At 41.9% G+C, this 22,446-nt stretch overlaps 1 protein-coding gene across 2 annotated transcripts in view; it reads left to right on the top strand.

Annotated features, from left to right (window-relative positions):
• The window catches only part of card14 (caspase recruitment domain family member 14), a 61,489-nt gene that overhangs the window by 9,930 nt on the left and 29,113 nt on the right, over positions 1-22,446 (top strand). For both annotated transcript variants that reach the window (XM_033044342.1, XM_033044341.1), the window contains exons 5-11: positions 3,081-3,251; positions 6,062-6,181; positions 8,498-8,623; positions 10,251-10,403; positions 20,120-20,239; positions 21,204-21,334; positions 21,718-21,806. In XM_033044342.1, coding sequence (XP_032900233.1) covers positions 3,081-3,251; positions 6,062-6,181; positions 8,498-8,623; positions 10,251-10,403; positions 20,120-20,239; positions 21,204-21,334; positions 21,718-21,806 — 910 coding nt within the window. The remainder of the gene's footprint in view (positions 1-3,080; positions 3,252-6,061; positions 6,182-8,497; positions 8,624-10,250; positions 10,404-20,119; positions 20,240-21,203; positions 21,335-21,717; positions 21,807-22,446) is intronic.

Below are 22,446 nucleotides of genomic sequence, written 5' to 3'. Positions count from 1 at the left end.
TTCAATCAGTTATTCGTATCATATGTGAATAGAGGGATATGGGTACCGTGCAGGTAGATAAGCGATGATCTTGGCATCATGTTCGGCACAAATATTGTGGGCCAAAGGGCCTGTTCTTATGCTGTACTGTTCTATGTTTTATTTTTTATGTTGTGATACCCAACACTTCAGCTCTAAATGGTATGAAGGTCAATATTTAGACTGTACCTCCAGAACTTTGACTGTAATTTGTGAAGGGTTTTGGGGATGGAGGATGTGGGGTGAGAGGGAGTGAGGAGCATGTGAGTGGGAGAATGGGAGGGTTGTGGAATTGTGAGCTGCGTGGTGGAGGGTGTGTCTGACGAGAAGGGCTTCTTTATTTTCTTGATACATTTGGCTGCATAAAAGATTAAGTGAAGCCCACAAGAGATTTTGAATCAGCCTCCTAATCCATCTCATTTCAATAATGAACTTGTGTTGGGAAGAGTAATGTCAACAGCGTTTTAACCCAATCCATCCTGGATTCATGATTACAGCAGGAATAGGAATACTTTATTGTCGGGTCTCCATCATCCTTTGTCCCTCGTCCATTGTTCTTCCTCCTACCTCCCTCACGGCAGTCTCCCCCATGCCGGGTCCTCCATTGTTCTTCCCAATAGCAGCAGAAACTGTTGAATCTTGCACCAATGTTTTCCTTGAACCCTTTAGTTTAGTTTAGAGATACAGTGGAAACAGGCCCTTCGGCCCACCAAGCCCACGCCGGCCAGCGGACCCGCACATCAACACACACTGGTGACAATTTACAATTTTATCAAAGCCAATTAGCCTACAAACCATAAGTCTTTGGAGTGTGGGAGGAAACCAGAGCTCCCTGAGAAAACCCACGCAGGTCATGGGTAGAACGTACAAATTCTGTATAGACAGCATTCGTAGTCAGGATCAAATCCGGGTCTCTAGCGCTGTAAAGGGTCTGTCCCGTCCCATTTAGGCGATTTTTTAGGCGAGTGCCGGCAAATAGGCAAACAAGCGTTTTTCTGGTCGATGCTGGATTTTGAAATGTTCAAACCTTTTGGCGACAGTCGGCGACCATGGGCTTATTGTAACTTGTCTTCTCCTGGCGTAGGTGCTGTCGTAGGTTGTTGCCAGGATGACGTGGGTTGTCGCCAGGATGACGTGGGTTGTCACCAGGTGACGTAGGTTGTCATCGGGTGCTGACTTCGGTGAATTCCATTTGGCGACTATCTACGTCAACCTACGTCAACTGGCGACAGGTACCGGCGACTGAATTGTCTTCAGTTGTCTTCAGTTGTCCCCCGACAGGGTCGTTGCTTGTCGTAGCTTGTCGTGGATGGAGGTAGGTTGACTTGGTTGTCATTGGTTGTCGCCTGTGTGGTCATAGGTTGGCGTAGGTGTGGTCGTAGGTGGACGTCCAAATGGGTCGCCGGTTGGCGCTAGCTTGACGTCAATTAGGTTGTAGGTTGTTGTAGCTTGTCATAGACATTGTCGTAGACATTGTCATAGGGTAGTCCAGTTGCCGTTTTTTTAGCAACCTGCTACGACTATGACAGTCGCCGGCAGTTGCCTACTGGTACAGGCCCTTAAGGCAGCAACTCTACCGCTGCGCCACCGTGCCACCCTTCTCTTCAACTTCGTTCAGATTCCATGATCTTTTTCAGGAAAAAGAATCTCATGAGTTTTTGACAGAAATACAGAATACAGAAAATAAGAGAGTTAAATCATGAGAAATAATTTAAATATTTGAATGGAGAGTTGCAATTTGTTGGCATCCCAACAGAAGCGTGCAATCCATGGGTCTTTTCTGTTTTGGAGGTGATGTGATGATCTTTTCTGATATCAACAAACCAGTCCGATACAGTTCCACATTCTCCAGCAAGAGGCTTGATAACACAATCATCTTATTCACAGATGCAACCAGAAAATAATTTAGCCTCTTTTATCTTCTTTTATCTTAGCATTGACTATCAGCAGGAGCGTGTTTCAGTAGAAGACTTTGATGATCAATTTCAAATTTATAAAGGAAGAAAAGTAACTGTTGAATTGCTCAAATAATGAAAATGAATGACCATTGGCAGCCAAAGTTGCGAACAGGGAGATGGTCTATATCAGAACAGATGTTGGCTTGAATATAACAATTGTTTGAGTTTGAGAAATTGCATTCGACCTTGTACATGATACGGCTACTGTTAAACTGCAGCCTGCAGAGTTTGCATGTGTAGCAGTTGAAGGACTTTTTTACTGATGCTATAGTAGGAATACCTTCATAAATCCAGGAAACATGCAACATAAAACTTCTCTCACATTCACCTTCCCTCTGTCGCGACTTAATAAACTTTACTAGAAGCAGTAGATCATGAAATAAGCTCATCCCTCAACACCACATTCCTGGCACCATATGATTGAAATTGATAGAATAAAAATCAATTGATTCAAGTAGGGTGAAAAATCACAATTGTGGATAAATAGATATTTTGACTCAGCTGGTCACACTGAAGAAGGGTTTCGACCTGAAACATCACCTATTCCTTTTCTCCAGAGATGCTGCCTGCTGAGTTACTGCAGCATTTTGTGTCTATCTTTGGTGTAAACCAACATCTGCAGTTCCTTCCTACACAAAATGGGTATTTTGATTTTTGTTTAAATTTTTGCCTGGGTTTTTGATTACACATTTGTGACAGCAGATTTTCATGTTTCGTAAATTATATAAACATGCTACATTATTCATATGATTGATGATTTGCATAGATATTAGAAACTAGTAGCATTTGATTCCCATTGGTTAATACTTTATCAATGTTGGCTGCACTTATCATTAGTTCCTCATATTTAATTAAGAAATGTTAATTAAAAAAAAAACAGAACCAGGCAAATGAGACTAGCTTGGTCGACATGGCCAAAGGGCTTGGTTCTATACTGTATGACTATGACTTGCAATTGATAGTGACTCGTTGATGCAAATGATATAGGATTCCACATTGGTGATTTATTATATATCTTTTTATGGAATTTAAAATAATATTGCAAAGAAAATCTCCCTTTAATATATGGGTTTCATGCCAAATCCTGTTTGAATTCCTTTAAAGGTCGATAATCTTATAATGGAGAATAAGAAATTAATAGTGGAATTTGATGTTGAACGAAGAGTGTCATCGAAGCTACGAGAAGCATTCAAACCCAAACAAGATGAACTTTTACATTTAAAAGAAGAAATTGATAAACTAAGATTCAGGATCCAGGAAGTACAAATGAACCCAGTAAGTATGTTGCATTTTCAAGGTCTCAAGGTTTCAAGGTCAGTTTATTGTCACATGTACCAGTTAATAGACAATAGGTGCAGGAGTAGGCCATTCGGCCCTTCGAGCGAGCACCGCCAAGGTACAGTGAAATTTGATTTACCATACAGCCATACATAAGTCAACGGGTGGGCGGCACGACTCACGTCGCAGCGGCCTCTGCAGTCCGTCTGTCTTTTTAAAAAATTTTTTGTCTCGTTTGAATGTAGTTTTGTTTTGTTTTTTAAACTGGATATGTGTGTGGGGGGCGGGGGGTGGGGGGTGGTGGGGGAAACTTTTAAATCTTTCCCCTGCACGGAGAACCCGACCTTTTCTCTGTCGGGTCTCCGTTGTCGTTGGGGCCTAGCACCGTGGAGCGGCCTCCAACCGGAACGACCTGGGGCTCTAGTCGCGGAGCCTGCGGACTTACTTACCATCGCGGAGCTGGCCGAGTTCGGAGCGGTGGTGGAACGCTGCTGCAGCCCGACCCTGGAGATTCGGAGGCTTCAACTGCAGGTCTGGTGGACAGTGACACAGGGAGCCCTCGGGTCCCTACTTCCGCAACGGCGACTTCTCCCGCCCGAGTTGCGGGGTTGAGGATGACCTGGAGCGGGGCCTTACATCGCCCGGCATGGCTATAAATGGCCGCGGGACTTGCTAGCGCACGCCGAGCCAACTCCAAGACCCGGAGCAGGGCCTTGCATCACCCGGCTTTATAATTGCCGCGGGACTTATTTACCATCGCCCGCCGGGAGCTTTGACTCTGACATCGGGAGGAGCATGAGGAGTGCAGGGGAGAGATAAGACTTTGCCTTCCATCACAGTGAGGAGGAGATTCACTATGATGGATGTTTGTGTAAATTGTGTTGTGTCTTGGTTCTTCTTCTTGTGTGTATGACTGCAGAAACCAAATTTCGTTTGAACCTCTGGGTTCAAATGACAACAAATAAATTGTATTGTATTGTTGTATTGTAAGTGAAAAGCAACAAGACACACAACCACATAAAAGTTAACATAAACATCCATCACAGCGGATTCCACATTCCTCACTGTGATGGAAGGCAATAAAGTTCAATCTTCTTCCTCTTGTTCTCCCGTGGTCGGGTCAGTCAAACCATCTACAGTCAGGGCGATCAAAGCGCCTGCAGCCGACGATCAAAGCCCCCGTCGGGGTTATCGAAACTCCCGTGTCGGGACGGTTGAAATTCTCTCCGCGGCTTGGAGCTCCCGAGTCGGCCTCTTCTTACCAGAGACCGCGGGTCTCACGATGTTAGAGTCTACAGGCCCCGCGATGTTAAAGTCCCTCAGACTCCTGCGGCTTGGAGCGCCGGGCCGGTCTCCAGGAAAGGCCGCCAACTCCACGATGTTAGGCCGCAGTTGGGACGGAGATATGATATGAAACAAATCGCATCTCTGTCGAGATAAGAAATTGAAAAAAAGTTTCCCCGAAACCCCCCCCCCCCCCCACCCCCCATATAAAACAAACCAAGCAACACTAAAACATACTTTTTAACTAAAAATAACAAAAAGAAGAAAGGACAGACTGTTGGCGAGGCAGCCACTGCATTTTGTTTGAGTACATATATTTGCACACAGATTTTTTTGTTCATTAATTTATTCATTCAACAGCTTATTGTTTAGTACTATCAGCACTCTGTTTTCTGCATTTGAAATTCATTTCTATTGACTTTAGTGGAATATTTTGCGTTATGATTTTGTATGGCACTATGATTACTAAGGGATAAGCTATCGTCAAGATTTTCAACCTGAGATGTTAAAACTAAGTTGCTGTCTGTCCTACTGCGCAGTTTCAACATTTTCTGTTTTTATTTCAGATTCCCAATATAGGTTCATAAGTTAAAGGAGCAGAATTGGGCCATTTGGCCCATCAAGTCTACTCTGCTATTCAATCATGGCTGATCTATCTTTCTCTCCCGACCCCATTCTCCTGTCTTCTCCCATAACCACTGACACCCGTACTAATCAAAATATCGCTGGAATTTAGATTCTTCACACTACGTGATGTGTTTATCACTAACTAATTAATGGGTGGCACAGTGGCACAGCTGATAGTGCCAGAGACCCGGGTTTGATCCTGACCTTGGGTGTTGTCTGTACGGAGTTTGCACGCTCACCCAGTGTGGGTTTCCTCCAGGTGTTCCGGTCTCCCCACACATCGCAAAGACGTGTGGGTTTGTAGGTTAATTGGCCTCTGTAAAATTGCCCCAAGTGTGTAGGGAGTCATTGTGAAAGTGGGTTAAAAAAGAATTAATATGAATGGGCGATCAGTGGTCGGCGTGGACCCGTTAGGCCGAAGGGTATGTTCCATGCTGCATCTCAGAAGTGTCTCGACCCAAAATGTCATCTATCCATGTTCTCCAGAGATTTTGCCTGTCCTGCTGAGTTACTCCAGCACTTTGTGTCCTTTTTTGAATGCTTCCTATAACTTTCACTCTCTGTCATAATTTGAAATTTTCTTTTAAGTCACTGTATCATTGCAAGGATATAAATGTTTGTTTTCTGATAAATTAGATCACAGATAGCTAATAATTTAATCTTAAGGAGGACAGAAAAGCACTTTAGAAAATGATGATCACATAGAATCATCAATATAGTTTATGACTTTGCAATGTTGTCGCTGTTGTAGCGTTTACCATTAAAATGTCACTTCTATTTCGCCTATTTCTGGAGGAGCTTGCTTTTCAGAACAACAAAATGTTTGGGGGAAAAAAATACTTTTTTACTTTTGCTTTTCACATAAATTTCTGAAGATGTTCAATTTTTTAAAATAGGTGACAATAGATATCTTGGAACAGGATCGTGTAGAAGCTTTGGAAGAAAGTCAAGATCTAATGAAAGTAATGAATTCACTGCGCTTGGAACTAGATAAAGCTGAACGACTAAGGAACGAGGTGAGCGCGTGCACTTCAGACTGTAAATAGACTTTGTTTGAAGGGGTCATTAGAAAACAAGAAAGCAGCAGATTAGTAATTAACATCTTCAACATTTAGTCTTAGTCATTACAAGTAATGTCCCTGCCTACTTTGAACACATACATGCATACGTACTCTGAGCTTGACTTGAATCCTATTCCACTCATCTCATGTGGTGAGAATGATGTACACAAAGGGCTCGGATCAGGCTGAGTGCTATTACTCACCTTTGGTCCCATCAATCTGGTGGTTTGAAACTGGCCAAGGTGTCGCCTGCAGATATAAAAGACCTGAATATACGTTTAAAGATGACAACTTGGTGAGTTCATTGTAGCCACAATGTGGTTTCCTCTCTTGGATATTTGTGTCTGAGAACGTTTCCAATTTACCCAGGAGCCGCTGACAATTTATTTGATTTGCCAAGATTTGTCGACTTGGGCATGATCTCCAAGTTACTGCAAGTGACCACATCTCCCCCTTTTCCAGGGACATTCCCTCGGTAGGGTATGTTGTAAATAATCAGCAAACGTCATAATGATACCCTTTATACTTGTCTAAATTGTTGAAGTCTAGCAAGAGACCTCACTAAAAATAGCCGGCCTGTCATTAAAACACCCTTTGCTTTCTGGCACAGAAGCAGTTTTGGATACAGTTTGCAACTCTCTCCATGATAGGCCTTATACAGGTGTTTTGTTGACCATTCCGCCATTTGAAACCTTGGTAAATCCATGTAGATTACATTAAGTGCACTCACTTCCTCAACCCACTTTGATACCTTCTCTATTAAGGCAACAACATTAATTATCTTCTCAAATTCATGCTCTCTGTCCTTGAATAGAATATGCCTTTCCAAATAATAATTAATGCAAACCCTTGGAATCTGTTCCACTATTTTTAATCACCAATCACCAGCAATTATTTGATCCTTTCCAAACAACATCAACCTTCCAGTGCCTTGGTATCACATGTGTGGCCAAAGAAGATGATTCAATATCAATGGTCAAAACTCGTGTCTGGGAAACACTCTATCCATGCCTAGTAATTTTATCTGATTCTAAAGATTCTAGATCTCTTCCAATTTTTATCATACCTAATATTTTGCACATTTTCTCCTTTTGTTTAATGTGTATCTTCAACTCTATTGTGAAGACATACAGTATGTGAAGCATACATTTGAACCCTAACTTGATTGGTATCCATCCATGTAGATGTTTTTTTGCCCCACACATTCAATAGACAATAGACAATAGGTGCAGGAGTAGGCCATTTGGCCCTTCGTGCCAGCACCGCCATTCAATGTGATCATGGCTGATCATCCCCAATCAGTACCCCGTTCTTGCCTTCTCCCCATATCCCATTACTTTAAGAGCCCTATCTAGCTCCCATTCATTAATGAAAACAGATCAGTGATGATAACTTAACACAAAAGCAAAAGAAAAGTTGTCATTTGTCACCAGCAGAAAATACTATAACTGGAAATCATTAGAGTCAATGTCAAGCGAAAAAAATGATCTCTAAAGTAAAATGAAAAAGCAATAGTTTGTAAGAAGGCAATATTTCCATACGAATGGGGATCTGGGAAGGGGGGGGGGGGGGGTGAAACAGTGGAAAAATGAACAAAAGATGAAAATGCTGAAAATCACATTAAACCAGAAACTCGACTACAAAGCATCTGGAAAGAAGAAAGACAGATTAACTCTTTATATATGTTCCCCACTTTACAGTTGTCAACAAGATTTCATTGTATTTCTACCAATTTTCACATTTATTTCAGAATAAAAATTTCTTGCAGTTAATATTTCTGATGAAATGATAAATAAAATGCTCTCAGAGACATAAAGAAATCATTATGTTGCTGCATATGTCTCTGCAGTACATCCTTATCCCTGATCTTAAAATTAAACTTGTCTTTGCTGAGGATTTATTTAGTTAATGAAACTGAGAGTATCGCATGAATAGTTTTCAGATTTCAGATTGGAAACAAATTATACTGAAAATGGCAAAAAAAAATTCAAATTCAGCAAAGAAACTGACTGATAAAGGAAATCTACCACATTTGTTCACATTTATAAAACTGTAAAGTGGAAAGATGTCCCAAAGTTACTTACATTCTCCATACACCACAGTTTGACTATTTTCTACTGACTCCATTTAGATCTTATCCGGTTTTGTTTTACGAACTTCACACTCCCAAATTATATTTCATCTTGATTCCTCTAGACTCAACCTTTGTTTCTCTGGCACCTGCATTAGTATCAAAATATTCAAACTGTTTTACTTTCTTCTATCTGCCAGTATTTGGACGAAAAGGAAAATATGTTCATGGAATGCGCCACTCTGAAGATTGACTGTGATATGTACAAAGATAAAATTAGCTCACTCCAGTCACAAGTCCTCGAACTACAGAAGGAGCGTGATGAGGTTAGTGTAATTAAATCTGACATTACCTGTCCTGTAATGTCCAGGTTCAGGAACAACTTCTTCCCAACAGCCATCAGGCTATGGAATACCATAAACTCCAACTAAACTGTAAACAACAAACTGCCTGGGTTGCACTAGGTACTTCAGGCTTTGTTTTTGTTTTTTGCACTATATATATTTTTAATTTATTGAACTTCTTTTTGTTGTCTATTGCGGTATCTAATGAGTGCTATGTTCACCTACGTGTTGTGCTGCTGCAAGTAAGAATTTAATTATTCTGTTTCGGCACCTGTAACAATAAGACAGTCCAGTGAAGTCCATTGATTTGACCAATGAAGAGGCAAATGATCAAATGTCAGATTTGAGGCCTTTTATTATTGGCAGTTTATTCAGTTTATTTTCAATTTTTAATGGATATATTTTTGTGAAATGTACTCAGGGTTAGAGGGAGGTAGATCATGGAAAAGTCAAATGACTAAATTAATTAAATCTGCAATTTGTATTAAGTTCCATCTTCAGTCTTTGGGCAAATCAAATTGAAACGTAATCCTGGAGACATAAGAGACTGCAAATATTGTAATCTTGAGCAAAAAACAATGCGCTAGAGGAACTCAGCAAGTCAGATGATGCTTTGGGTGGGGACCCATCTTCAGACTGATTAAGTAGGGGGAGAAAAGTGGCAAAAGAGAGATAGGGGTGGGGGAAAGGCTCGCAAATGATAGATAGATAGATACAGGTGAGGGGGTGAAAGTATTTGGCAGATAGGTGGAGATAGTGACAATGCTGGAGGTGAAAAGGAGACAAAAGGGTATCAGATAAGGAAAGAAGAGGGGGAGTGAAATGTGAAGCAGGGGGGATTGATTTAGATGGAAGGGGGGAGGGAAAGGAGGGGGTGATGAAATGGAAATAGGGGACAGAGATGGGATGGGTGGGAGATGAGCATGAGGAGGAGAGGAAAGGAACCGGGTGACAGAAGTAGTGGGAGCATGAATGTAGGAGGGAGTTTGGTGTGTGGGAGGGGAAGAGAATCGGAGCAGAGGGACAATGCCTGAAATTGAAGAATTTAATGTTCATATTGTGTAGAATGTCTGAAGAAAGGTCCCGACCTGAAACGACACCCATCCTTTTTCCCCAGAGATGCTACCTGACCTACTGAGGTACTCCATCCCTTTGTGTCTATCTTCAATGTTCATGTTGTTGGGTATAGCGAGAAATTCCTAACATAATCTTGATTTCACTCGTGCATTTTTGCTCCAGATTCCAACATCTGCAGTATCTTGTGCCTCCACTATTGGAATGTGGTTTGGATCAAGAATTCTGCGTTCTGTTTCTTTTTTTGTCCATTCCTTGGAATATTTAAATAGACGTAATTGTGACCAACTCAGCATAGCCGAAAGATAACCATGAAAACAATGTTAGATACAAAGTGCTGGAGTAACTCAGCGGGTCAGGCAGCAACTCTGGAGAAAAAGGGTGCGGGATGTTTCGGCTCGGGACTTCAGACCAAAACAATGTGATGTATTAATACAATTTCATCAACAGCACCAGTGCGGAAAAGGTATAGAAATGTCTGGTCAAACTTTATGATTTTCTAATGAAAATTCATGATTTTTCTTATTTACCGCAGGCATATGGGGCGAGGGATGAAGCCCAAATGCATATTAGCAAAACGATCACAGACAAGGATTTATGTCGTCGGCAAGTAATCGAACTTCAGGACACGTGTCGTCAGCTAAATAAGGAAATGCTACAGTTCAAGTCAAACAAGGAGAGGCAGGAGGTAGGGTAATTTCCCTGCCATTATTTAGCAATGATACAAAATTTTGAGATTTTAAAAATCAAGTCTGCAATTTATCCCATCAGATAAAGCATAAAAAGAAGTTTAATTTGACACCTAATTCACTTTCATATCTCAAGTATTAAAAATGTTATGGCCATTTTCATATTTGGAAATTAGCATCTTGTTCCCTATTGATTTTCTATGGACATAACAAAAAAGCTGTGATCGTGGACAGTCAAAAGCCCATAACTTTCTTAAAAATTAAGAGAACTGAATGAAATTTTCAGTTATCATAGATTGAAGCATTCTGAAACAAATATAAAATAATCTTAGGTACACAAAATTGCTGGGGAAACTCAGCGGGTGCAGCAGTCTTACTTGGATGACCTGAAATTAAAGCATATAGTTAGTTAGTTACCCAATTGTAGCTAATTCCAAACTTCAATAACTAGATCTAAACATCTATCCATTTCTTAAGAAAAGATTAACATTTTTAAATAGCCTAAGTGTCCAAATAATATTCACAAAGAATTCACAATAAAACATGATTTTTAAATCTCATTGACATTAATTTATAGGCCAAATGGAAGGAATTTAGTGTTCAATTGCTGTAAATTAATGGCATTTAAATCAGCTTTCGAGTGGGGATTCCTGTGGAACGCGCTGGTTTAGAACGTTCACATTGCGGTAGATTTGTGCCCCCAAATGCCCAGAAAAATACTGCGGGATATAATGGGCCCCAAATTAGCTACTCGCAACATTAAATTTTGTATAAAGGGATCTTAAGAAGCCCTTTTTAACGTAAAAATAAACAACCTATCTTCCGTTGTCCCCTGTATGAGATCCGGCCCGTTGTCGGCGGTCGCGGGTTTAGAGGTTAATTTTTAACCTACTATAACAAGTAAATAAACCCCTTAAAACTAAAAATAGCTCAAGCGACGGAATCTTCCAGCGATTTATCGTTAATAATTAACTAGGCTGAACATCCTCGATTTGAACAGCCTAGGGAAAATCGCGTTTTAAACCCGCCCCCCTCTAAGCGGCGCCAAAATCGCGCACATGGGCTAGGACAGATTTTCAGCGACGCTTCAGGTACGTTTTACAACATACCTACATTATTCAGGAACAATATGTTGGGGTTTTAATTGTCATCTGAAGTAAGAAGGACCATGTCTTTGGGGCAGCAATGTGGTGCAGCGATAGAGTTGCTGCCTTACAGTGCCAGAGGCCCAGGTTCGATCCTAACAGCAGGTGCTGGCAGTACGGAGTTTGTACGTTCTCTCTGTGACCATGTGGGTTTTTCCCGGGTGCTCTGGTTTCCTCCCACACTCCAAAGACGGACAGGTTTGTAGGTTAATTGGCTTCAATAAAAATTGTAAATTGTTTCTAGTGTGTAGGAGATTGCTAGTGTACAGGGATCACTGGTCGGCGTGGACTTGGTGTGCCAAAGGGCCTGTTTCCCCTCTGATTCTCTAAACTAAACCAAACTAATGACTGTCGTCCGAAACAGCACTTATTCCTACCCTCAATCCCTTGCCGAATGAAGGAACTCCAGAATCCCAGAGCAGAGCAACAACTTGAATCTAGGCCATTGTTTTGGTTTTCAAATGTTATCAACAGCTGTAAAGGTACAAGCATAAAGCTTAAAGATCATTAACAGCTACAATTCTCTTCCAACCTCATCTATTGCATCTGCTGCTCTAGGTGTGAACTGTTCTACATCAGTGAGACCAAGCGCAGACTTGGCGATCGCTTCGCCCAACACCTCTACTCAGTTCGCATTAACCAACACGATCTCCCGGTGGCTCAGCACTGCAACTCCCCCTCCCATTCAGTATCCGACTTTTCTGTCCTGGCCAGAGTGAGTCCCACCGCAAATTGGAGGAGCAGCACCTCATATTTCGCTTGGGTAGTTTACACCCTAGCGATATGAACATTGACTTCTCTAATTTCAGGTCGTCCTTGCTTTCTCACTCCTTCCGCTCCCCTTCCCGGCTCTCCCACAGCCCACTATCTCCACCTCTTCCTTTCTTCTTCCCGCCCACCCCCACATCAGTCTGAAGAAGGGTCTCAACCCAAAACTTCACCTATTCCTTCGCTCCATAGATGCTGCCTCACCCGCTGAGTTTCTCCCGCATTTGTGTCTACCTTCGATTTTTCCAGCATCTGCAGTTCTTTCTTAAACAGCTACAATTCTATCTCACTTTCCTATTCTTTCTACTATGCCAATAGTGCATTAGACAGAAGACATTGCTCACCAGCAGCTCTGAATAAAGAACCGTGAAATGAATTTCTAAAATGAATGAATGTGTTTCCAATGGTTGGTTGAATGATAAATGACAACCAGCATACTGAGCAAACAGCTTTGCTCTTCCAGGAACAGTACAATAAGATTGTTTACCTCCACTTGAACGAACAATAAAAGTTTCAATTCAACATCTCATCCAAAAATAGAACCTGCAGTGCTCAGCGTGCCAAGGTCACGCAGTGGAATTTGAATTCATGGCGTCTGTCTGAAGCTAAGGCTCAAAGCTAGAGAATGAGACAAGAGTAAAATACATTTTTGCAGGTGGCAGCGTGTCCTTCACATTATGTGGGCACTATTTGCCATCTCCACAGGCCTTAGACCCCTGCGGCCTTGAAAAAATTAGGCCTCTTTGTAAGACAGAGCTGTGGAATAAATGCAGCTTGGAACAGATAACAAAGACCCTCAATGCCCAGCAGGATATTATTGCAGGCAATCCCTAGATCAATATAGAAACTTAGATCAACACCGGAACCTGGAGCGTTATTAAGTATTAATCAATTCCAAATATTATTGGTATGCTCATTTATAATTGCAGTGGATAATGAAGGATTTTGCATATGATATTTTCACTCAGGCCAGTTGTGCAGCTTTATACAACATACAGGATTTTAAATAAAAGACACTAACAATGAAGCTCACGGCTCCAAGTCTTAGTTTAGTTTATTATTGTCAATTGTACCGAGGTGCAGTGAAAAGCTTTTGTTTGCCTGCTATCCAGTAAAAGAAAAGACTATATATGAATGCAATCAAACTGTCCACAGTGCATAGATAAAGCATAAAGGTGATTAATTAGTCATTGGTTTATTGTCACATAATTATGTTACGGTCGCCAAAATCAAATACCTCAAAGGCCAATAACATAATACAAAACCAGGGTCAAATGGAAAAATTATTAATTTTTCAATAACAAAAAGAAGGACTGAGAGGCAGCAGTATCACGTAAGATTGTCACAGGTACTTTACTGTCCCCATCCTCCATAGACACAAAACCCCTCATGACAAAAGGAGAAAAATCCACCAAATCATCAGTCTCAGGCACCACAGGGATTGCATGTACCTTCTGTGTGTTGACCAAAGCCACCGGCTTCGCTTTTTTCTTTTTAAGAATGGGACATGTTTTACAAATGTGCCCTCTCACCTTACAGTAGAAACACATTGGACTGTCCTTAGCCCCCAAATCACTGTCAGTTTTATCAGGTTTGACTTCCCACTGCTTTGAAGTGCTGCTATCAACTGACACAGAAAAAGTTTTTATACTGTTACCAGCAACACCACCACGATCAACTGGTCTCCCACTAAAACCAGAGGATCGCTCCCCAAAAACTGCCTTATGAGTGAGCACATATTCATCCGCCAATACAGCGGCCTTAGACACGTCTGAGACTTTCTGCTCATTAAGATATGTTGTCACTCTTTCAGGAAGACAGTTTTTAAAATCCTCCATTATCATCAAGGACCTTAACTGGGCAAAATCTTTTACCCCCTGAGAAGCACACCAGCGTTCAAACAGAGCCTCCTTTTCGCGAGCAAATTCAACATATGTTTGGTTATCATATTTTCTGAAACGCCGGAATTATTGGCGGTACGCTTCGGGAACCAACTCATACGCTCTGAGGACGGTAGATTTTACAATTTCATAGTCAAGGCTATTGTCTACCGACAATGACGAATATACCTCACGCGCTTTACCAACAAGGACGCATTGCAACAGCAATGTCCACACGCCCTTAGGCCATTTCAGTGATATAGCCACACGCTCAAACACAGTGAATTATTTATCAACATCTTTTTCACTGAACGGTGGAACCAAACGAATATTTCTGCTCACATCAAACTCACGCTCTTTAGAAGAGAACCGGGAAGTATCTAATTCTTTCTCCCGCAGCTGAAATTCAGCCCTTTTGGTTTCCTCCTCAAGCTCAAGCCGTTTCATTTCAAGAACATGCATGAGCTCTTTCTCTTTTAAGGCCATTTTGGTTTCCTCCTCAGCCCTTTTGGTTTCCTCCTCAAGCCGTTTCATTTCAAGAACATGCATGAGCTCATCCTTTTTTAAGGCCATTTTCTGTGACTCAAGCTCCATCTCCTTCAGTTTAATGATGGCCTCCATGTTCTGAACTGGCTGTATGGATTTATGACTGTCAGGACTACTAGGCAACACCTCTTGGTCAACCAAAGCAGTCCATAACAACGTCTTAATTGACTGTTTGTTTGCTTGTTTATTAATAGAAACGCCATAATTATCTGCAAGCAACACTAAATTTTCCTTAGTACATTGATGAAACATCTCTAGGCTAGGAGCCACAACAAACTCTTCCACCTTAAATTCCATTTTTCCTGCTCACAAATGCTACCAAAATAGCCAAAACAACAGGTTACTAGAACCACAAAGCAGAAAAAAATGATTACACAAACAGACTACCACTGCCACAAGAAGCCTATCAAAGTACACAAAACGTCTAGGGTTTACTCAAAAGTTTGAACGAGCCCCCATAATTATGTTACGACCGCCAAAATCAAATACCTCAAAGGCCAATAACATAATACAAAACCAGGGTCAAATGGAAAAATTATTTATTTTTCACTAACAAAAAGAACTAAACCTGGATCAAACAAACAAAGAAGGGTCGGAGGAGCTAGCAAACAACAAATAAAGGGTGCTCTGGCCAACCACTCAATGGGCCGTCGGACCAGAGACTCTAAACCTGCCTCAGTGTGAAAATAAACCTGAAACAAAACCACGAAAACAATAATGCCAGTCCCATCCTTCCCAAGCAAACATAAAGAACCATAGGTCCTTGGAAAATATGGAAAAGTCCATAAAGAACACTATGCAATCAAACAAACTAAACCAACACCAGACTGCTGCCTCTCAGTCCTTCATTTTGGAAGATGTGCTACCATTTTCAGCTGAATCATCTGTTGGTTCTAGTGTCCCAGTTGTAGGGTTTGGTATGGAGGGCATGGGAGTGCCATTGCATACTGTTAACCTTGAGTCTGAGCTTATTTCGGGTCAAGTAGCTGTGGGGATACGGCCACGTTTTCCCATAAAGGGAGTGTTGTTAATTCTGGGTAACGATTTGGCTGGGGGAAAAGTTTTGGTCACTCCTGAAGTGACGCCGGTTCCTATGTTGCAATGTCCAGATAAACTTGCTGAGCAGCATCCAAAGGTTTTTGCATCATGTGCTGTCACTCGCGCTATGGCTAGAAACCAAGCTACGTTTGATGATGAAATTGACTTGAGTGAGTGTTTCCTTGTGGAGCAGGATGGTGGATCCTGTGTTGCGCAGAGTGTGTCTGCATCACAAGTTGGTGAAATGTCTCAGACTAAACCGGTGTCGTTGTCACGTGACCAGTTGGTTGCTGAGCAGAAATGTGATGCCGATTTGTCTGCTTTGATTGACAGCGCAGTGTCAGAGGTGGAAGTGGATTCCTTGTCAAAGGGATATTTTCTGAGGGATAACTTGCTAATGCGTAAATGGTCTCCTTTGAATGCATCTGGTCAGGATGACTGGAGCGTTGTTAAGCAGATTGTAGTGCCACATAGGTAACGGAATGAAATACTTACTTTGCCTCATGATAATCCTCTTGCTGGCCATTTAGGAGTTAATAAAACATACGACCGTATATTACGACATTTCTTTTGGCCTGGGTTACAGAGGGATGTAGTGGGATGTTGTCATGCATGCCAAGTAGCAGGTAAACCAAACCAGACTATCGTTCCTGCACCCTTGTACCCGATACCTGTAGTTGGTGAACCTTTTGAACGTATTATGATAGACTGTGTGGGTCCACTGCCTCGAACGAAAGCTGGCAACAAGTTCTTGTTAACCATAATGTGTGCATCTACCCGGTTTCCAGAGGTGATTCCATTACGGAAGATAACTGCTCCCACTATAGTGAAAGCTCTTACTAAGTTTTTTTCCTTGTTTGGTCTACCTAAGGTGATACAAAGTGACCAGGGATCAAACTTTATGTCTAAAGCATTTGCTCAAGTGTTGAAACAACTAGACATCAAACATTGCCATTCAAGCGCTTATCATCCTGAGAGCCAGGGCGCTCTCGAGCGTTTCCATCAGACATTAAAGTCTATGTTGCGTACGTACTGTCTGGAATTTGAGAAGGACTGGGATGATGGCGTTCATCTGGTGATGTTTGCAGTACGAGAGGTCGTGCAGGAATCTTTGGGTTTTAGTCCTGCTGACTTAGTTTTTGCCCATACAGTACGTGGTCCTTTAAGAGTCCTAAAAGAAAAGTGGTTACAGGAAGAAACTAAACAAAATGTTTTGGAACACGTCAGTAACTTTAGATTTAGACTGCGGCGGGCATGTGAATTGGCTATGGAAAATCTTGAAACTGCCCAGGCAAAAATGAAAGAATGGTTCGATAAGAACGCTAAGAGCAGAGACTTTTTGCCAGGTGACAAAGTTTTAGTATTGTTGAATAATTCCTGGGTCTAGTCTGCAGGCTCGTTATAGCGGCCCTTATCTGATAGAAAAGAAAATGGGTGAGAGAGATTACCTAATTGCCACTGCTGATCGGAGGCGTAAAAATCAGTTTTGCCATGTAAACATGCTAAAACAATATCACGAGAAAAAGGCTGTGGGTTTTGAATCGGAGATGCTGTGTCCCACACTATCGTCCAAGCCTGTTTTGACTGCGATGGTGCTGCCCCCTGACACTGGTGTGAAGTGGGTGAGGCACGTTTGTCTGTGGCTGTGACGCATGGTAAACTGTCCAATTCTGAGGCGTTGAAAACACTTCCATTGCATTTGTCTCACTTGACTGAGAGTCATCGGAGAGATCTGATTGCTTTGGTTGTCAAATAAGTCGCTGTTTTCTGATGTGCCGTCTCAAACTTCCATTCTAAAACATGACATTGACGTGGCTGATACTAAGCCAATTAAGCAACACCCATATCATATCAATCCAGACAAGCGCCGCCGTATAAAGAGTCAGGTTGACTATATGCTGCAGCATAGCATTGCCGAGCCTAGCTGTAGTTCATGGAGCTCTCCTTGTCTGTTGGCTGCTAAGGCTAATGGTGACGACCGGTTCTGTACTGACTTTCGTAAGGTTATAGCGTAACCAAAACCGATTGTTATCCTCTCCCACGTATGGAGGATTGCGTGGATCGTGTCGGTATTGCCTCTTTTGTCACAAAATTGGATTTATTGAAGGGATATTGGCAAGTCCCTCTAACTGAGCGTGCGAAAGAAATCTCTGCATTTATTACACCTGATGATTTCCTTCAATATACTGTCATGGCTTTTGGTATGCGTAACGCGCCGGCAACTTTTCAACGGTTGGTAAACGTAGTGTTGTCTGGTCTGTCTTATTGTGAGGCATACCTTGATGATTTGGTTGTGTGCTCCAGGTCGTGGATCGACCACATCGACCACTTGACAGAGGTATTCAAACGACTCGCTCATGCAAACTTAACCATCAATCTTGGAAAGTGTGAATTTGGCCAGGCCACGGTAACGTATCTTGGTAAAGTGGTGGGCCGGGGTCAGGTTCGCACTCTCCAGGCAAAGATAGAGCATATTGTCGCGTTTCCAGCTCCTACCTCTAGGACTGAGCTCCGTCTTTTTCTGGCAATGGTGGGATACTATAGAGGTTTCTGTCCAAATTTCTCTGTGGTGGCTGCTCCTTTAACGGATCTGTTAAGTCCGAAAGTCGTTTTTGAGTGGTCCAAGGTGTGTCAAACTGTTTTTGAACAAACAAAGAGCCTTCTTGTGTGCGCACCCGTGCTTGCAGCACCCGATTTTGAGCGGCCGTTTAAGTTGGCAGTTGATGCTAGTGACAGTGGAGTTGGTGGAGTTCTTCTCCAAGATGGTTCTGATGGGGTGGAACATCCAGTTTCATACTTTTCTAAAAAGTTTAATCGCCATCAGAAATGGTACTCTACCATCGAAAAAGAAACTCTTGCGATGTTAATGGCTCTAGATCATTTTGAGGTCTATGTTGGTTCCTCGAATGTTCCCGTCGTCGTATACACAGATCACAATCCGCTGGTGTTCTTAAATAGGATGAGAAATAAAAACCGACGATTAATGAGCTGGAGTTTACAGTTGCAGGGCTACAATCTGGAAGTCAGGCATATCCATGGCTGGGATAATGTCTTGGCTGACGCATTGTCGCGCCAGTGATGTCTGAGCTACTAAATAGTTTCGAAAATTTGATGGTGGGCTTTATTTTATTTTCAGAAACATATTCAGTAACTTAAGGTGGGGGTGTTATGCGCTCCCTCTGCTGGTGTTAATTATGTACTAACCTGTTTCTCTGATTACCATTAGTACCTCCTGCTGCCTGGCTGCTCCTGACCTGATAGGAGGCTCCTGGCCCAAGCTGCATCACGTGAGCCTGATGACGGAGCCTCAGCTTAAAAAGACCATGTGACTGGCAGTCCCCCTCTCTGTCTCTCTCTCCCCCCCCCCCCCCAGACTGGTGGCAGCAGTCTGGTGTTGGTTTAGTTTGTTTGATTGCATAGTGTTCTTTATGTAACTCTTCATTCTGTATTAACTTAGTTTGCTTGGGAAGGATGGGACTGGCATTATTGTTTTCGTGGCTTTGTTTCAGGTTTATTTTCACACTGAGGCAGGTTTAGAGTCTCTGGTCCAACGGCCCATTGAGTGGTCGGCCAGAGCACCCTTTATCTTTTGTTTGCTAGCTCCTCCGACCCCTCTTTGTTTGTTTGATCCAGGTTTAGTTCTTTTTGTTAGTGAAAAATAAATAATTTTTCCATTTGACCCTGGTTTTGTATTATGTTATTGGCCTTTGAGGTATTTGATTTTGGCTGCCGTAACACATGTAGCGAGGTACAGTGAAAAGCTTTTGCTGCATGCTAATCAGTCTGGGGAAAGACAATACATGATTACAATCGACCCATCCACAGTGTACAGATACATGATAAAGGGAATGACGTGAATAATGCTTAGTGCAAGATAAAGTCCAGTAAAGTCCGATCAAAGATAGTCGGAACTTATGAACGTATTGCAACCTCAGACATATTTAAGTCATAGAGAAAAATGACAATATGAAAGTTACAGACAGGTGGAAGAAATACTGCTTGCTCATTAGAAGCAGAACCATAGGAGGGTGGGATGAATATTTAAAACATGAAAATACCAGGTATGTAAATGTGATTATGTTCCCGTGCAACCCATATAAATATGCTTGCCTTATTAAACATATTTTCACAATAACTTTCCTTAAACAATAATGTTTAGTGCAAGATAAAGTCCAGTAAAGTCCGATCAAAGATAGTCCGAGGATCTCCATTGAGGGGTACAAAATACAGTGCAACATTTAGTCTTCACGGTAGACCTGTATGATTGAATGATATTCTGTAAAGAAAGAACTTGTGAATTCAATGTATTTCAATTTCCCTTACTTTACTCCCTGCCAGAAACTGTCAACAGACAACAAAACCCCACGACGTGAAAAACCCAAACTGAAGCGCCTGCAAGCTGTGAATCTGCGGACCGTCAGCTGTGATAGTGAGGACAGCAACAGCAGCCAGAGTGATGTAAGGCAGTGACTCTCATAACCTGCACTCCTAGGAACATCTGTACACAGAGGGACATAATAATGCCTTGTATCATGAACACAGAAACAGGTCATTCAGTGCAACACGGGCGACATAATGGCACAGCCGGTACAGCTGTTGCCTCACAGCACCAGAGTCCCAGGTTCAATCCTGACCTTGGGTGTAGGCTGTGTGGAGTTTGCATGTTCTCCCGGTGACCACGTGGGTTTCCTTCGGGTGCTCCGGTTTCCTCCCACATCCCAAAGATGTGTGGGTTTGTAAGTTAATTGGCCGCTGTCAATTGCCCCTAGTGTGTAGATAGTGGATGCGAAAGTGGGATAACATAGAACTGGTGTGAACGGGTGATCGATGGTCAACGCAGACTCGGAGGGCTGAAGGGATTTCAGCTGTATTTCTAAACTAAGCTAAACTAAAATAAATAACTAAATAAAATAAACTAAATATTCGCTGCCATGTTTATCAGCAACATGAATCCCATCCCTTATACTGTAAGTAGAGAAAAATGCTGGAGGAACTCAGCAGGTGAGACAGCATCTTTGGAGAGAAGGAACAGGCGACGTTTCGGGTCGAGACCCTTCTTCAGACTGAACTTATATTGTAAGATCACTTTATCCTTTCATCACATACTTCTCTTCCTTTCTCCTTCACCGATTTATCTAATGTGCACAGTTTTTTGCATAAACAGCAACTGTCTCTCATGAAATATGGGAATTCTGAGAATGCTATTTTTAGGTGGGTTGCTTAAACAAATTATTTGCATCTAATGGTAAAGGATTCTGCATTAATTGTTCTCAGTTAGGGCAGTCCTGGCGGATGAATCTGGCTCCTCCTATTGCTGCTCCTATTTGGCATGAGATGGCTAGTAGCCAGAAAGTAATGTATCTGTGAACAACACAGAGCAGAGCAATCAATGGCTGAGTAGTTCATTACTTCTTATTTATAGTTCTATTCAAACTTAAAGAAAACTGAAAGCTGTGAGTCGCTGAGCAGTCTCAGATCTTCCTTCGTTGAGCCGCCCAGTCAGGAATCTATCTACAGACGCCTAAATGAAGATAACATGGAAAAATCATTCAGGTAAGATAGCGCACACACATGTGAATGCACATACACACACATGCACGCATATGCACCAGTGCACACATGCATGCATATACAAGTTCACACATGCACATGTTCATACACACAAACACACATTGTTGCACGCATGTGCATGGACATACAAGTTCACACACATGCATGCGCACACACACACACACACATAACACACACAGACACACACACAGTTAAGATCCAAAGATTCAACAGGAGAAATGGTCCCTTAGACGTAAGTGTAAAGCCATTTTAGAACACTACTTCTGAAAAAACTCAGAGGCAAAACAGAATACTGGAGGGAGAATCCTTTTATAATTGGGTATTATAATCCTTTTAACATTGCTGTTCTACTTCTGTTTTTGCAGCAACACATATTTTAATGATGACGATGTTTTCACATCAGTAGGTGATAGCACTGGTGCAGACAGTTGTGGTGAAAATGTTCCTGATGTCAGTGAGTTTTCAATTTCTCATTCATGTTCTGGGTACAGCAGCAGGTATGACACAAATCTTAGCAACCTGATAATATGCAATAATTCAATGAGCGAAGCTCTATCACATTAAAGACTGGCAATATAATTCTTATACATTATACAATTTCCAACACCTTGCCCACGTTAGAATTTCCAATCAACATTAAAGATCAGACTAAAGGGTCCATACAATATTAGCTCCATGTCACGGGAGGGTTGCAAAAGTCCTTCAGAACAAGCTTTGATGGGGGGGATTCCAACAGGAATCCTTTAACCAGACTGACATCCCCTTTCCAAGTCCGGAAGGATTTGCATTGCCTGGTTTGGTAAATGACACTTTGATAAAAATCATCAAAACTTGGTTGAACAATTAACAGACTTTAATGTGTAATATTGAGTGGCATCTGGTGCTCAATAAACTTGATGTGGCGAATGGCCTTATTCTGCTCCTATAACTTATGAACTTATGAATATGTAGCAATGGCTTTGAGTATCATCAGTGGAGAATGACAGAAGTTTAGCTGTTTGAATTTCCTGTGCCAACAAAGACAGCTATTTGTACTGTACAGTGCCTGAATATCATAGTTGGAGTATTTGGGTTCATTGCTGTATCGGAAATTA

The sequence above is a fragment of the Amblyraja radiata genome, chromosome 26, assembly GCF_010909765.2.
Source record: "Amblyraja radiata isolate CabotCenter1 chromosome 26, sAmbRad1.1.pri, whole genome shotgun sequence".
Lineage (NCBI taxonomy): Eukaryota > Metazoa > Chordata > Chondrichthyes > Rajiformes > Rajidae > Amblyraja > Amblyraja radiata.
Note: the sequence above shows the minus strand (reverse complement) of the source record. Positions and strands in the feature narration are given on the sequence as shown.